This window comes from Rousettus aegyptiacus, unplaced genomic scaffold, assembly GCF_014176215.1.
Source record: "Rousettus aegyptiacus isolate mRouAeg1 unplaced genomic scaffold, mRouAeg1.p scaffold_m13_p_1, whole genome shotgun sequence".
NCBI classification, from domain to species: domain Eukaryota; kingdom Metazoa; phylum Chordata; class Mammalia; order Chiroptera; family Pteropodidae; genus Rousettus; species Rousettus aegyptiacus.
Window position 1 is genome coordinate 185,788,047 of NW_023416284.1, and position 16,967 is coordinate 185,805,013.

The 16,967-nt window shown below is 48.0% G+C and overlaps 1 protein-coding gene and 1 pseudogene across 2 annotated transcripts; one reads left to right on the forward strand and one right to left on the reverse strand.

Moving 5' to 3' along the window:
* The first annotated feature begins 1,106 nt into the window (after positions 1-1,106).
* LOC107500158 (TATA-box binding protein) lies at positions 1,107-13,471 on the forward strand. 2 transcript variants are annotated; one of them, XM_016125076.2, is made up of 8 exons: positions 1,107-1,242; positions 2,747-2,953; positions 5,891-6,309; positions 8,282-8,369; positions 8,902-8,993; positions 10,515-10,682; positions 12,001-12,095; positions 12,785-13,471. In XM_016125076.2, exons 2-8 carry the CDS (start codon positions 2,900-2,902, stop codon positions 12,862-12,864), a joined length of 996 nt encoding a protein of 331 aa, XP_015980562.2. In that variant the 5' UTR covers positions 1,107-1,242; positions 2,747-2,899; the 3' UTR covers positions 12,865-13,471. The 2 variants fall into 2 exon arrangements, with proteins under 2 accessions (XP_015980562.2, XP_036079702.1); XM_036223809.1 differs by having other exon boundaries at positions 1,120-1,242; positions 2,750-2,953.
* Positions 10,919-11,027, reverse strand: LOC118605427 (annotated as a pseudogene).
* Positions 13,472-16,967: the final 3,496 nt, after the last annotated feature.

Sequence of the window (16,967 nt, forward strand, 5' to 3'; positions counted from 1 at the left end):
AAAACCCGATTATATTAAAATACAAAGGAAGCAAAATAACAAGCAATACAAAGGGTTTCCGAACAAGTCTCCCCAGTATGTGCCACTTTGGCATGAGGATTATTTTGAGGGGCCCAAAAGACTCAGGAAAAACGTTTCACTTCTCCCTTAACTACCTAAAAGAATTTAGATGGAAGGCCTGGTCCAGGAAGAGAGCTATCACCAGAGAGAGCTACACAGTATGAGCCAGGTGTGCTGGGCTGAGAGAGCCTGGCAGGGCCTGTTTGTTCAAAGTCCTCTCTGTGTCTCTCCGTGGCATGGCAAACATTTGTTTACCATACATTTGCTCCTCCTATCTTCCTTTTGAAGCCCCAGACCCCTATCCTCATCTCAGGGAGCCTCTTATTGATTTTGTGGGACTCCCATATGTAGCACACAGTAAAATTTATCTGCTGTTAATCTGTCTTATGTCAATTTAATGATAGACCAGCCAAGAACCTAAAGGGTAGAGGAATAATTCTCCTCCCCTACAAGTACGGTATACGATTTTGTCTAAATGAATGATAGGGGACACAAATGTACTCTGGAGCCCAAACTAGCATCAGGAAACAAAGAAACAACTACGGAAGGTCTCCGAGACAGATGTGAAAAGAGACCATAATATAGTGCTAGCAGAATTAAAATACAATTGACTTTGTAAAACAGGCTGTGTTTTTTCTTCTTTTTATGTGTTCAAGAGTAGTTAGCACACATAGTGCTTACCACGTGCCAGGCACTGTTCATGCGTTTCCTTAAACCATCTCGCAAAAGCCTTAGAGGGCTAGGTCTATTACTAGTCCATTCTACAAGATGAGAAACAGGCTAAGAGCCAGGTAGTGAGCTGGAGATCCCTCAGACAGTCCACCTAAAAAGTCAACATTTAAAAACCAATGCCTCGCTTACCTGCAGCAACGACCAATTAGAAAGTGCCCTGGCCAGGCGGCCCCGCCCCGGAAGTCTCTGGGGCCCCGCCCCCGCCCTTCCCACCCCCTCAACCGATTCTCCAAGGAAACGCAGGAAGTGCCGGAGCGCCCGCACCGCGCATGGCTGCCGCCCGGGCGCGGACGGCTCGCTGAAGCCCAGGGCGGAACTGGCGGAAGTGACGTTATAAACGCGCGCCGGTAGTGCGGCAGGGTCGCGAAGGGTCGCCGTGACGGGCGCCTGGTTCGCCGGCGGCTTAAGTTCGTTTTCGCGGGCGGGTAACGTTCTCCGCAGCGGCTCCAGGTAACAGCCCTTGACGCGTCTGCTCTTCCCTGGGGGCGGGCCAGGGGCGACCCCGCTGCGGGCCCCGGGCCGACGGCGGGGGAGGTTCCAAGGGGGCGCGCAGGCCTCGCGCGGAGCCGTCGTCCCGCCCGAGCCGCCGCCGCCGCCCCGGCCGCTACCGGCCGCTACCGGGCGCCCTCCCGCCCGGCCGTGCGCCGCGCCCTCCAGCGGCCTCCTTCCCGTCGTGCGGGCGTGGGGAGCGGGGCGCCGGGCGGCCCCGGGGCGGGACGGGCCTGCGCGCCCCAGACCCGGAGACCTGTCCTACCGTCCGTTCCCCCGCGACGTCGGAAGGCAAAGGACTACATCCTCTTCGTCTTTATATTTCCAGTACTTCTGTTGTTATAGGATAAGAGTGTCAGACAAGTAGAATTTTTTGTGTGTATCTGACATTTTCTGAAAGTTTTTACTTTTGATCTGTTTTTCTGTAATGAGTACGTAGGGTATATAGTGTTTGGGGTTCTTTGTCTTATCAAAGTGACTGTCAGATTCCTTCAAGAAACATCTGAGTGCTTGCGCTGAATCAGCACATGCTTGAAGTGCATGTGGGTTTTTGACTTTTAACTTGTAGCTAAGGCCTGTAAGACCTATGTTAGTCTGTGTGAATACCTTATTAGATATTAAACTGAAATTTAATAATAGCACACGTTTATCCTTCTGTGTGATAGCTAGATGCAGTTTGTGATGTGTCAATCAGTTAATCCTATTTGATTCAATCAGTTCTCACAGCAGCCCTGAGCAAGTTAGGGGTCCGTTGGAACTAAACTGAACAAAAGTCTTTCAGCAGTTGCTTGGTTTTTCTGTCTAAAAGTAACTTTACATGTTTAACCAGTGAGGAGATAGTAATTTAGGGGAAGCCAGATACAGGCACACTTTCTATTTATGCATTTTAAAGAGGTAAAGTTATTACATATATAAAAACATGGTATTTTATTCATTTTTGTGCCTGTACGGCTATCACAGTGTTTTATTAAAGTAGTAGCTCAATAAATGATCATACTAAAGTGTGTTGTACCCAGTGAAATATTTGTTCAACTTAGCACCCAAGACATTGAGAACAGAAAACTGATTGGAATATTTCAAAACCTAAACTTGACCTAATAGCACAGTGTATACCGTGCTTAACAAATACTTCTACTCAGGTATGACAATTTGCTTAGGAATTTGTTTTCTCCAGGTATTTTTCCCTGAAAGTTTTCAGTGCTGATTGACATCTTAATTTTGAAGACCGTGACTATGAGTATTTACATAAGCAAAAAAAACAAAACAAAACAATTTTTCTGTTGGCAATTTTGCATGCAGTCACAGGAAACAGAAGGAATAAGATTTTACCATTATATGTAAAAAGTGTATTCTGAAATAGCTTCATTGTTTATTTAGGGGGGAGGTTTGTGTAACCATGAAACTGGTTTGTAAGATTGTACAGTTTACCTGTTTCCTTACATTAAACTTTAAACTGTTTCCAAAGCAGCATCCCTGTTTCTTGGCGTGCCTGAAGATAACTGAGAGAGTTGAGGACGTCGCTAAGAAGTGTGTGCTGGGGATGCTGTAGGAGGAGGCTGAGCGCTGAGGCGAGTTCCAGTCCAGAGGGTTCTGATTCGCCTAGAAGAGCGTGATCATCATGGATCAGAACAGCAGCCTGCCACCTTACGCTCAGGGCCTGGCGTCGCCTCAGGTAAACAGTCTGCGCCGCTGGAGACAGTGTGAGGGAGAAGGAGGGAATGCAATCCACTGTTGAAACGGATTCGTATTTTTTAAGCCTCCCTTATTTTGTTGAGAAGGCCTACAAGGCTTTGAATAGGCATGATAGTGTTTAATTTGAGGAGATTACTTGGAAGGTAAAAATTTATGTTTGTAAAAACTTAATATTTTGATAAACACTTATAAAAGTGTTTCAAGTAATTATAGGGTCTTTGATTTTGAAAGTGACTCTCACAAAATTATTTTCTAGTTGTATCTTTTTATGTTTAAGGTTCCAAATAACATATCTGCTTTCTAAAGTTTTAAAATAACCTCTGTTGAAGTATAATTCACAAGCAACGAAAACACCCACTTAAGTGTACGTTTTGATAATTATATGCCCCTATATAAGCAAACATTTCACTTACCCAAAAAACCCTTCCTGCTCCTTTGCAGTTGCTCCCCCAGCCCCAGGCTGCTGCCGATCCCACTTTCCAGGGCTAAAGATAGTTTTGCCTGGTCTGGGATTTCATACAGACGGAGTCATAATCAGTATGTGCTTTTTTGTGTCCGTCTTTTTTGCCCAACAACCTTCGGACATCCGCAGTTCCTTCTCACAGCCACGTGGTGCTCCCTTGTGTGGCTGCACCACACTTTTCAGCCCACCCTCCAGTTGCCGACATTAGGGTGATTCCACGTTGGGGTTGCTGAGACTGGAGGTGCTGTAAACGTTTGTGTGCGGGCTCTGCGTGTGCCGTGTCTGCATTTCTCTGGGGTAGATACGTAGGAGTGGGGCTGCTGGGTCTTACGGTGAGTGTGTTTAACTTCGCGCGAGTGTATTCTCGAGTTCCGCCGGCAGCGCGTGCGAGCTGCAGCTGCTCCACACCCCTGCTCGCGTGTGCGAGTTTTCACTTTTAGATACTCTAGTTGTTGCTTAGTAGTGCGTGTGGTTTTAACTTGCATTTTCCCCATGACTTATCTTAAGCATCTTGTCAAGTGCTTATTGGCCATCGATGCATTCTCATTTGTAAAATGTTCTTTACATCTGCCCATTTTTTATTGGCTTATTCATATTTTATTGGGTTTTTACTGGTCATTCCGTACAGCAGTCCCCATCTCCGTGGGGAGACACGTCCAAGACCCCCAGGGGTGCCTGCAACCACAGATAGTGCCGAATCCCAAAGGTACTGTGCTGTTTCCTATATAAGCACACCTATGATAAAGTTTAAGTTTTAAATTAGGCACAGTAAAAGATTAATGACAACAACTAATAATAAAATAGACCAATTATAACAATACACTGTAATAAAAGTTAGGTGAGTGTGGTCTCTCAAGATATCTTATTGTGCTGCCCGGACAGTGTGAATCCCTGGACAAAGGGATGATTTGCGTCCCGTGCGGGATATAGCAGGGGGTGAGAGCTCATCACGCCACCCAGAGCTGTGCACAAAGTAACTGCGGAATTATTTATTTCTGGGATTTCTCACTGACTATTGTCAGCCTGCGGTCGGCCACGGGTAACTGAAACCGTAGAATGCAAAACGCAGACAAGGGGGCGCCTGTGCTCTGGGTTCTTAACTCTTTTTCAGCAGCAGCAGTTTCACTTCGAGGTTAGTGCTTTTGTGTCCCGTCTAAGAAATCTTTGCCTACCTAAAGCCTTAGGTATTTCTCCTCAGAATTTTCGCTTTTACATGTGTGTCTGCGATCCGTTTTGAGTTCATTTGTACATATGGTGTAAAAGAAGGCGGATCTTTCAAAACCTTAGTCTTTCACATTAGTGTGGCCCGCGTTTTCTTCCAGCCAGGGTTTAGTGGAGTGAGTGGGAGACGCCCTAGAATAAAGCCTGCACTCAGGGCTTCGGTGTGTATTTGCTCCTTCTCCTGTCATGTTCTTTCTGCCACTATGTTGGTGAAACAGTTTAACACAGATACCTGAGACATTTCTGGTTTATGTTTTCTCCCACATAAAGTGGGAGAAGTAGGAAAGGTCGTAGCTCTTTTTTAGGTCTTGCCCGGCTGGAAAACCGGACCCTCCGTGCAGTAGTGTTGGGTGTGATCATAAGAGGTTCACAGACGAGCTCTGCGAGCTGCACGGTCCCCGTGGGTGGGGGTGTCGGAGGCTTGGGCTGGGGGTCTGGGGGGTGGGCGGTTGGCGCGTGCTTGTGGTCTTGGCTGGTCTGCTAACGGGAAGTCTTTTGTTCTTGGTGTCAGCGTTCTTGTCCTTAATGTGGGGAAGGGAGCGTCTGTGTTCCCTCTCCCGAAGGGCTGCCGTAAGGCTGAGAAATCAACAAACGCGATCGTGTCTGAAAGAGTTTAGAAGCATTGTAGAAAAGTAAATCGATGTTATTGTGATACATGCATTGGATTTTGTTGAGTTAAACTTTTGGGAGAGCAAACAATCCGTTGTCATTATCCCTGCCGCCACCACAGTGTTTTCTGTGTGCCTGTCGTCGTGTTGGATGCCTAAGCGGGTGTCTTTAGGGTAAACATAATTTTTCATCCAAGCTGAGACAGATACTTTGAGAGTGAAATGGGCCACTACCCAGACGGTACGCTAGGATAATAGTTTTAAAAACGGCGTGTGGTCACTCTGCATGTCTTACTTATTCCTTATAACAATCTTAGAACATGATTACCCCCTAGATGTGCCTGAATGGTCAAGCAACTTTCTCGGGCTTTCAGATGTCGTAAGTAGCAGAGTTGGACCTCACACCCAGGCCCAGTTCCAAATCCTCAGCTCTTACTTACTGTTTATGGGAAAGAAGAAAGGGGTGTGCATGAGAACAGCAAGTTCCTCCCTGCTAATGCTTAGTAATTCCGTTTATGCTCGGACGGTGTCTGTCTTTGTACTTCTCCCTTGTTCTCTTACCAGGTGAGTCCTGTGGACACTCGGCACCAGCCAGCCTAACCTGTGTTCTCCTGACCCTCCGCAGGGCGCCATGACTCCCGGGATCCCCATCTTCAGTCCGATGATGCCTTACGGCACGGGCCTGACGCCGCAGCCCATTCAGAACACCAACAGTCTGTCTATTTTGGAGGAGCAGCAAAGGCAGCAGCAGCAACAGCAGCAGCAGCAGCAGCAGCAGCAACAGCAACAGCAGCAGCAGCAGCAGCAGCAGCAGCAGCAGGCGGCAGCCGTGACGTCAGTGACAGCGGCCGTCCAGCAGGCGACAGCCCAGCAGGCGACACCGGGGGCTTCGGGCCAGACGCCGCAGCTCTTCCACTCACAGACGCTCACCACTGCCCCTCTGCCGGGCACCACACCCCTGTACCCCTCCCCCGTGACCCCTATGACCCCCATCACGCCTGCCACACCAGCCTCGGAGAGCTCCGGAATCGTGCCGCAGCTGCAGTGAGTACTTGGGTCTGCCCTCTGCCTCGCCCCGGGGCCCTTGGCGCTGTGCCCTGGGAGCTGAGGGCCTATTTCTCTAGGGCGTGTGTGTCGAAGCTTGCTCCATCTGTCACTGGGGAAGGCCACACAGCTGTCTTAGTGAGTCGGCACCCTCAGTAAAAAGCTCTCCTCCCCTTCAGAGGTTCGGTAGCTTGTGTTTTTATTCTAGAACCAGCGAAATCCAGTTTTTATTTGTTGGTGTCATCATAGACGTTTCCCTGTAGCTGGTTTGTAGGTCACGCCCTATGTGGTCCTCCCCTCGGTGATGTTGGGGCTTCGGGAAGATGTCTTACTCAGGAACAGAGTCGGTATAGTCCATAGTGGCCTGGTTCCCCTTTATTGGTTATTACGAGGCTGCACAGAAATCCTTGAGGGGCTGTGGCCTTCACGCAGTTGAGGATGGCTGTTCTTGCTCTAAACGGATTTCTCTACCAAGATGAAGCGGGTCCTATGTGTAACAGGATAGGGTGGTGGCGGGTGATGATATAACCATCCAGCGGAATATTATTTAGCCATACAAAAGTTCTGTGGTATGCTACAACATGGGTGGACTTGAGGACATTACGCAGAGTGAAGAAGCCAGTTACAGAGACAAATGCTCTGTGGGTCCACTCACATGAGGCGCTTAGAGTAGTGGGAATCAGACAAAGCAGAGTGTGGGGGCCAGGGGCTGGGGAGGGCAGTCAGGACTTAGAGTTTCAGTTTTACAAGGTGGAGTAGATTTGCCGTGGGTGGTGGTGACGGTTGCACAACTGTGCGTGTGTTGAATAGCACTGAACTGTGCGCTTTAATTTGGTTAAAATGGTGAATTTTACGTTATGTGTATTTTCACATAGTTGTTTAAAAAGAGAAGAACACATTTAACAATCATACAACTAAATTCGTGATACCAAATTTGGTGGACCAGAATTTACTTGATTCAGTTCGTAAGCAGGCAGGTGTTAGAGGCAGGCGTGCACGTGAAGTGGATTAGAGGGGACCAGAGTGTAGAGATGAAACACTGAGTCAGTCGTCCTAAGTGGCCTCGTGGCTGTGGCTGTGTGCTCAAGAAGGCAGCCAGCCTCCTGACGACCAGGCGGGGAGCCACCCGGGTTTCAGAAGTGCTGCCCGTTGACAGTGCAGGAAAGAGAACCGGCCACAGCAGGGAGCTGGGAGCAGCTCGAGGTGCGTTTGCAGCTGGAGTCAGTACGCACAGGACAGCGACGGTCCACGTCCAGACACGATGGTCTGTGGGCACTGCCCACTCTCACGACCAGGACAATACACAATGGAAACTTCGGTTTGCTTTGTTTAAATTTTTATTACAGGTTTTAAAAAAGTGGTTTTCCACTAGACTTTTATTTTTAAGTTATTCATGAAATAATATAAGAATACTGAGAAAAAAGGGGAGGGGGTCTGTTGGTCCTAGATAATAATGGTTATGTCTGGTTTTCTTGATTTTCTGAGTGTTAATCGGAAGAAAAAAAGCAGGATTTTTCCTTTGTCAAAGGTATTCTTGTTCTTCCAAAAGGTACTCATTTGAGAGGACCGAGGAAGTCATGCCCGCCTGTTTGCTTTATAAGTGGTGGCTTTGGGAGTGGGAGTGACAGTGGTGGAAATTCCGAGCTCCAGACTAAGCGAAGGGCTGAGGCCCTGGAGGTGGATGGGCTCCCGCGCTTAGGAGCCGTGCGTGTCCTGAGCAAGGCACCCAACCCGGAAATAGTTACTGCTTCACAGTGCATTTTAAGTCTTCAGTAGCGATTTATGTAAGATGCCCACCGTGGTATGTGGTACTTGTTAAACTCTTAATAAATGTCAACGATTTCTTAAATGTCTAACTTAAAAAATCAAGTTAAAATTGAACTTAAATCTGAAAGAAGCAGATTTCTAGATAAATATCTAACACTGCATCCTGTAAAAGTTAAATAATGTTTTATTTTCAAATTTCTTGCAGAAATATCGTATCCACAGTGAATCTTGGTTGTAAACTTGACCTAAAGACCATTGCACTTCGTGCCCGAAATGCTGAATATAATCCCAAGGTCTGAGCAATTTTAATGTATTTCAAACTCTAATAATACAATAAGATACTTTTAAAGGTTCCTAGGTCAAAAAGTTTGTGTCATGTTATGCATTAATATTGTTTCTAAAAGCAGATTGGAAATTTGTAATCTGTTATATTAAGTCCCTCCGGAGGTGGCAAAAGTTAATAAACAAAATTTATAGTTATAAAAGCTAGTCATGGGAAGCAGCAAATACAAGGTACAAACAGAGGTGCTGGTATTTATTAAGGATGTGATTAAAGAAAAAAGTTTTGCAGGTATGACTTATCTTGCCGGAACGTGGGAAAGGGCGCACAGACCTCGGCCCAGCTCACTCGGTCGCCGCATGCTTGCCCCGCTCCCCGTGTGAAGGCGCGTGTTCCCCGGGAGAGGCAGGGCACAGGGCAGACGTGTCCATAGCTCTGTGTACACCAGGCCCTTCTTACTGCTGGGGCGTTCTTTGTTTTTGGCTAGTTCTGAGACATCGGCAGTACGGCGCGACCTCACTAACGATCGTCTCTGACCATTTCAGCGGTTTGCTGCTGTGATCATGAGAATTAGAGAGCCCCGGACCACGGCCCTGATCTTCAGTTCTGGGAAGATGGTGTGCACGGGCGCCAAGAGGTGGGTGTGAGCAGTCCTCCAGGTGTGCGTCTCATGTCGCGGGTGTCGGGGTGAAACTTAAAGTCGTATTAAAATGGTCGGTTCTGATCACTTCAGACAGTAGTGGTTTCATTTTACTAAAATCAGGCATGAATTTCGGATGCACGTTGCCATTGCTTATTCATGCCATTCAGGTGCATTTTATGTGGACTTGATAAAGTGTGACGTTGAAACTGTTAAGAAGGGTCTCTTTATGCCGGAAACTTTATACATAGCACAGATTCACCCTTCATTGGAAAAAAATTGGTTGTGAATCAGAGAACTTTAGAGCTGATGCTTTGGGAGTGTGGAGCCTCGCGGGTCACAGACGCCTGCCACCCCTCGTCAGGCAGTGAGGTGTGCAGGTCTGGAGGAATGCACCTCCTCAGCAGGTGCCCTGCCTGGACCCTGTGTCTGTCCGAGGTTGGCGTTCGGGGCCCTGGCTAGTCTAACCCTGTCCGACGCGTGGGGGGAAGGTTAGTAATGTAGCGCCCCAAAGCTTTTCCAAATGAAGTGAATAGAACTTTTAAAAATACAAGATGATTGAAATGTGCTTGGTGATATTAACACACAGAGGGGCTGTGGTGGTTTTTGCTTATTTTGACCTTTGAACTTGTCTTTCAGTGAAGGGAAGGGCAATGGGGTGGACACTCTGGCTCTGGTCTCAGGGTTTTCAGAAGGCAAGATGTGCGTCTGTCCGTGCTTCCGCACAGCTGCATTTAGGGCTCTTTACTCGCCTGTTTTCCTCTGGCTGAGACACCAGAAATTCCAGGTTTATCGACAATGTGAGATGTCCCTTTCTTCCCCAGACAGGCTTTTCCTGTAGCTCCCAGCCTTTGTCCACAGCAGTTCCTGCAGAGTGAATGATGCCTATTTGGGTCATGATTTGATCAAGATAAGAAACCGTAAATAAATTTATTTTCCCTTTAAAAGAAAGCACTGCATGTATGCTTAATTTTTGTGATTCTTACCCCTTATACTTCAGAGTCTCTTGTTTGATGGTTTTATATCTTTTCTGCTTTTTTGCATCAGTCCTTTGCTAAGTCACAGTTGTAACCAGCAAATAGTTGCAGGAATGGACCGAGAGAGACTTGGCATGAAAGAGGATGGAATTAGTGTATGTGTTCTTCAAGTTAAAATCTCATCAGTATTTTCCTATCAAAATGAAGCCCGTTAGTTTTCATCTCAGTAGGAATTTATGGGCTAAAACAGAATCATAATAATGATGATGGCGATGCTAGTATACGTCACATCCGTACAATCCAGGGCATCAGTAATTTGGTGAATTGAAAAGGTGATCATCTGAGTAGGCTTTCAGTTTTCTGCCAAGGACACAGGAAGACTTTACAGTAAAGTAGTTCATGTCTGCTGATCTTTCATTGGGAAAGGGCGTGATGTGTTTTTAAGCAACTTTTGTAACTTGAACTTTCAATAACTTATTCATCTGAATGACTAATTTAGCTGGCTTTGAGTATGAAATACCTCACTTTTTCCTTCCCCCAGCGAAGAACAGTCCCGACTGGCAGCCAGAAAGTATGCCAGGGTTGTGCAGAAGTTGGGTTTCCCGGCCAAGTTCTTGGACTTCAAGATTCAGAACATGGTGGGGAGCTGCGACGTGAAGTTCCCCATCAGGCTGGAAGGCCTGGTGCTGACCCACCAGCAGTTCAGCAGGTGCGTCGGAGTGCGCCGTCTCCACGGGAGAGGCGCCGCGGCTGCAGACGAGTTTGCTGCGGGGGCTTCTTCCTGGGGCTGCGGCCACACTCGCTGTCCTCACTGGCCCCCTGCTTCCCACTGCGCGTGCGGGCGGTCAGCACCCCTGACCATGGTGGTGCATTTCACTTGACTGTTCAGTGATTACGTTTTATTTACTTATTTTAATTTATATTTTTATTATTTATTATTATTAACGTCTATAGCACCTGGTCTTCCCAGGCGGTCTCCCATCCAAGTACTAACCAGGCCCGACCCTGCTTAGCTTCAGACATCGGGCTTGTTCAGGGTGGCGTGGCCGTAGGCCATGGACCGTGGCTCCACTGGGGTGTGAACCCGGGATCTTCTGCGTGTAAAGCAGATGTGCTAACTGCTACGCTATGGAACCACGTCCAAGTAATTACGTTTTAAGTGCACGAATTGAGTCCACAGCCTCTGGTGTCAGCTTTCTCCCCAGTTTTTTAAATTTCTTCCAGTCAGTGCTGTCAGATCGCCCAGCAGTCGAAGGGGCAGCCTGTGTTTTCCCTGCTACTTCTGGGGAGGACCTGCTGGCCGATGGCCCCCGCCCCCCACTCCAGCCCCCGCACACCGCTCCCCAAGGCTGGCCGCATCCCTCCTGGCGGCAGGGCCTTTGCACTCTCCACTTCGGTGCCTGGCACACGCACATTCACTTTCACCTAGGAAACCTCCACTCACATTTCACGTACCCGCCCAAACACCTCTTCCTCAGAGAAACCTGCCCTGAGTCCCCCAGGGTAAACGCATATCCTAACTGTTTCAGTCTCCGAACTGACACACTGAGGCGACTGGGCTCAGAACAGGACACGCTGGCCGTGCATTCAGTCTGGCGGCAGTCGGGAGGGACGCTCGCTCTCCGCCGGGTAAACCACCTGACCAGCGGCAGCAGCACATTTCGGTTGAAGGAGACGAGATGGGAATGATTAAAAGGCAAAATGCTCCTGTCAGATCTTAGAAACAAGTGGTATACCTAAACTTGTCCAGAGTGACGCTCGATGGGGGTCAGAGAGAGTACAGAACGTCGGCGTAAAGCTCTCATTACGTCAGAACACCCAGATTTGATGGAAATAGTTACTTGGTCTCCAAGTGCCAATAACGAGTCGCCCCAGTGGCAGCTCTGCTGATGCCACTTAAAGAGCTGGGCTTCGCCTCCCGATTGGTGGGCTGTTCATTCACTGTTTCCCTTGGTACAGGCCCTCATTTTATCTAAAAGCATGCATAACTTTTAATTCACAAATTGTTTTTGCCCTTTTCGTTCTAGTTATGAGCCAGAGTTATTTCCTGGTTTAATCTACAGGATGATCAAACCCAGGATTGTTCTCCTTATTTTTGTTTCTGGAAAAGTTGTATTAACAGGTAAGTTGTAAAGCAAGTAGTGTCTAAAGGTTTGAACGTTTCAAGAATGGCATTTTCTCAATGCTGAAAAGTGATTCCACGGCATTGGGATACTTGGAGAGTCACTCGTAAAGATGGCTTTGGCTTTTTCCTTTTCCTCCCCGCCAGCACTCCGAGGAGAAGCATGCCCACCAGACGAAGCAAGGGCCGGGAAGCTCATGCGTCTGCGCTGGTCCTGCAGCCGGGCGTGACCTGGGGGGCGCGGGGAGGAGGGTGTGTGACCCTGGCTTGCAGGGGGCGCTCTCGGTCACAGGCCGCCCTCTGACGCTGTGGCTCCCATCAGCACTGTCGCTTGGAGACCACCCTGGGCAATTTGGAGGAGGCTGGTCGGGGGCAGCAATGGAGGGGGAAGGGTGCAGCTGCTCTCACTGCCGCCCTGCTCCGCGTGTGACCCGGTGCGGGGACCGGCACAGTGACACCAGGCCAGCTGCACAGTTGTAATTTAAAGAGCCATGTGAAGAACATACTGCTTTAAAAACAAAAGTAAGATCGTGGCAAGGGGTTCCAAATGACCCAACGGATGCCCGCGTCTGTTCGTCTCACCGGCAATGGAGAGATTCATGTTAGCAGTTTGGTTTTGAAGTCATAATTTTCCTCTGTGTGTGTTAAATGCCACTGTAGTCTCATCTCTGCTCAACTCATCTCCACAGGTGCTAAAGTCAGAGCAGAGATTTACGAGGCGTTTGAGAACATCTACCCCATCCTGAAGGGCTTCCGGAAGACGACGTAATGGCCGTCGCGGGCTCCTGCCCTCCCCACCCACCGGCTTTTAAGAAATCAGTTTGGTACATTGAAACGGCGGGGGGCGGGGCAGCCTGCGCGCACCCCGTGGGTGCGCGGGAGGCCTGCCACTTCCCACAGGGGACACCAGTGTTACGTGAGTCGCTGCACTGTGCTGCTGCTATTTGGGCAGCGCTGCCCACTTATTTATAGTTAGGTTTTAAACACTTCCTGCTGTTGACAAGTTGGTTTAAGGGACAAAACTTTAGTGTTAAAGCCACCTCTCTAATTGACTGGATTTGTTGTTTGATTTCTTCCCCCATAAACCAGTTTTTATATTTCTACCAGAAAAGTAAAAATCTTTTTTTTAAAGTGTTGTTTTTCTAATTTGTAATTCCGAAGGGTTATTTTTGTGCCACATTCCGCCTTTTCAGTATTGCAGGACAGGATAGGTGTATTAATGAAAACGAATGGCTGTAAATATTTTCTTCTCAGTACTCTGTACAATAAATGCTGTTTATAAAAGTGTTACATTGATGCTATAAACGATGCCTTGTAAAATTCGTGTGATCATACTGTTAAAAAAGTTCTATTTTAGATATGATGCCTGAAACCATTTCAGTGTGTTTTCTTGCTTGTTTTTTGTTTCAATCAACATTTTATTGTACGTTGCAATGAAAATGGATGAACTGCCTTAAAATTTAAGGTTGCTCATGAAACATGTATTTATTGCAGTCCATATATCGAGCACCTCCTGGTTCCCAGCTGCACTGCTGTGAGTCTCACCCCAGCCCTGCAGCCACTGCCCAGAACCCTGCCAGCCGTCCCGGGAGGCCCTCTGTTCTGCTCCAGTCCACCCACACACACCTCATAACCGTTTTCCTACTCTAGATCAGTATTCCATTTTTTTTTTTTAAATGTTTTTATATCTGTTTTATTCCTTAAGTTTCTCCTCCATCTCTTTTCTCTAAGATCTCAGGCCATTTGGCTGGTAGTTTCTTGACTGCGTTTGCCGTCGGCAGACGCACGGTGTGGCTCGGTGCGCTCTCTGCGCTCTGTTCTGCAGATGAGCCACTGCGTCCAAGTGGCAGCCTTTTATTACGGACCTTTGGCTGTCTTTGCTCATTGATCCATTAACGTTAGTGGACTGCAACTGACGAAATTCTAATCATTTCATTTTTTTCATATAGTCATTGGAATACTTCCATAAAATGACGCACTTAACACAGGATAAATGCTTGCTTCCATCCATTTAAAAGTTTCCAAGATAACTCATGAGTTCATACTGATATACCTAATCCAGATTCAGTACTACAGGGGTTTCATTTGACCAATTCTATGTTATTACTTTTACAGAGAATTCTTAATTTAAAAGGAAAAAAGAAAAGGATGAGTTAAAACATTCCATAATTAGCTATTTATCTCACATTATACACACAGCAGTCTTAGAATGACAGAATCCTACCACCAATATGATGAGCGAAAGCGTTTCAACAAACATTCGTTTTGCTGTGCTTTTTGAAGTGGATGATGAAACCAGAGCTCAGCCTCTGAGAAAGGACAGGTGCCGGGGGTGCCGTCCACCGCAGGGGATCTGTCCGGTCGGGCAGTGTCGGCCCAGCAGAGGTCTTGGTGCATGGTGGAGTGGACGGATGGGCCACAGTGACTGACGTCCTGTCCTCTGCAGCAGCAGCTGCTGGGCGTCGTGTCAGTTTATGGTGTTTTTAAATGTGTCTGCATTTCTAGAGGCAAATAAGTTGTGTGGTGTATGATTTAAATTTCTTATGACATTTTTATTTTGTATTATTTATTTTCACTCTAGTTGCTGTTTGTTGGTTCTTTTTTTTAAGGCGCACCACCTCAGTTCAAGATGCTTAGGGATTCGCTCCCAGATGTTTGGAGGGAGGGGTATGTCGGCATGTGGCAGGCAGGGGCGCGCGACGTCTGCCCCTCACCTCAGCAGTGAAAGGGGTGGGCAACGGCATGCCTTGCTCAAGGACAAAACATTTGATTGCTGCTGCAGATGAGGGGAAGTGGTCCTGAAGATGAGAGACAGGACCAGCTGTTAGAGATCTCTCCAGTGGAAGGTAGACTGCAGAGACTATCCTCTCCCAGGCCAGAAAGGTCAAAAACGGCACGTGATCCCCCTGAGAGAAGAGGAAGAACCGTCCCCAAGGGGGTTCTCCGGAAGCCAAGGAGACATCGCCCCTCGTGCCTTGTGTGTTCAGCTGGTTGACAGCTGTGTCTCTAGCGTCTTCCGATGTGGAGAAGGCCTGCCCGCAGTGAGAGTGGGGCAGGGCGGGTGGACCACGTGTTCCGGAGCCCTCCTCATCTCTCTGTCCTGCTGCCTTAAGCCAGTTCCACGGCTGTCTGTAAATTCCTTTCTGTTAAGTGAGTGTGTCACTTGTCACTAAAGGTCCCGATGCAGACAGAAAAGTTGAGCTTGACCGATGAGTAGAAATGTAGACAGCTGAGAATATAAAAAGCATTCCAGGCCGAAGTTACATTTTTCTGGTGTTGCATTCATGGCTTTTTCATCCATTTCGAGTTATGATATAAGGTATGGGTCCAGGTGCATTTTTTTTTAACATGGGGATAGCTAATTTTCTCACATTGAAAAGACGTACTCTTCTCCACTGAGTCTTCTTGGCTCCCTTGTCACAGGCCAGTCGAGTCTGGGCATAGGCTGATTTCTGGGCGCTCAGTTCTGTGCCATCGGTGTGTTTGTGTTTATGCCAGGGCCATGGTCATGACACCAGCGTTGCAGTACACCGTGGAGGCAGGCAGTGCGATGCTTCTCGCTTTGTTCTTTCTCAGGATTTCTTGGGCTACTCGAGGTCTTCGGTGGTTTCATTTAAATTCTAGGAGTGAAATTTTCCTAGTGCAGTATAAATTCTGTGAAAAATGCCTTTAGAATCTTGGTAGGATGGCACTGAGTCTGCAGACGGCTTTCGGCAGCGACGTTTCAGCAGTAACCTTCCCATTTATCTATGCCGTCTTCAATTTCCTCGCGTCTTGTAGTTTTCATAGTACTGACCTTTCACCTCCCAGGTTAAACTTACTTGTATTGTTTTTGATGCTGTTATAGATGGGACCCATCTTTTTCCTTTTCAGGAAATTTGTTGTTAGCTTCTATTTTTTAACACGGTTGCCAAGTTGGCACTGTGGCATTTTCTTTCCGGTGACTTGGGCTAGTCTATCTCCCACTGGAAAGGCCCTGTGAACGCGCCGTCAGCCCCAGAGCTTGGTGCGGATGTATACCTGAAGGACAGTGTGGCGGGTCACTACCAACGTGCCCGCAAGCATGTCTGCATCACGATGCCTCCAGATAGGCAGACCCTAACGAATTTGCTGAAGCAATCCTCAGCGGTCCGGATGTTTTACTTCGGAAAACTTATTATAACATGTCCTGACTATAAGAATCATTCATGATTTGGGACATGAAGGCCCCCCACTAGTCGTTTTCCAGAAGTTGCTGAGCTTACCGAGTGTCTTTAGCTACGTTTGTTAAGAACTTTTCACGTGCCCTCCAGTACCATGGGCTGTATCGCCGTAGTTACGGGTGGTTCTCACTGATTTAATACCCAGCCTCAAAACGAACAACTTTGCTTCCCTCTTTAAAAGCTGTGTTTAACGACTCTCACGGGAGTTTCATACTCCAGTTCCCCACACCATGCTTTTTAACTCTCGTCTATGTACATCCCTCTGAATTACAGAAGAGCCCGGGACTTCCTGATACATGAGTACCCGAGTAGTCGGCGACATCAGCCAGTGTCCCCTCCAGAGGCTGGCTTGTGGCAGTAGTACACTTCAGGGTTAGCAGGGGCGTGTGTGTGTGTGGGGGGGTGGTGCGTGGCCCGATGTAGGTTAAGGCAATGGTCGTGAGAATCAGCTGCTGGCGTCCAGCTCTGAGCGACAGCAGTCTCTCAGGTGTGCGACAGGAATTACCACAAGATAAACTGCCAGGGGCTGCAAGGTGCCTCAGGTTGGCAGCATAGATCTGGGAGCCACTCGTGTAAACAGACTGCCCCACACGCGAAAGCCAACCTCACGGCCCTCCCTCAAGCTGCTGCCTCCGGGACCACCGTCCCTGGGGCTAACCTGGGGAATCCC

What these genes read in the sequence shown, in the direction of transcription:
- LOC107500158 (XM_016125076.2), top strand. Translation starts at nt 2,900, where the DNA reads ATGGATCAGAACAGCAGCCTGCCACCTTACGCTCAGGGCCTGGCGTCG. An exon ending in AGGGCCTGGCGTCGCCTCAG is followed by an intron (nt 2,954 to 5,890) that starts GTAAACAGTCTG and finishes GACCCTCCGCAG; the next exon opens with GGCGCCATGACTCCCGGGAT. An exon ending in ATGCTGAATATAATCCCAAG is followed by an intron (nt 8,370 to 8,901) that starts GTCTGAGCAATT and finishes TGACCATTTCAG; the next exon opens with CGGTTTGCTGCTGTGATCAT.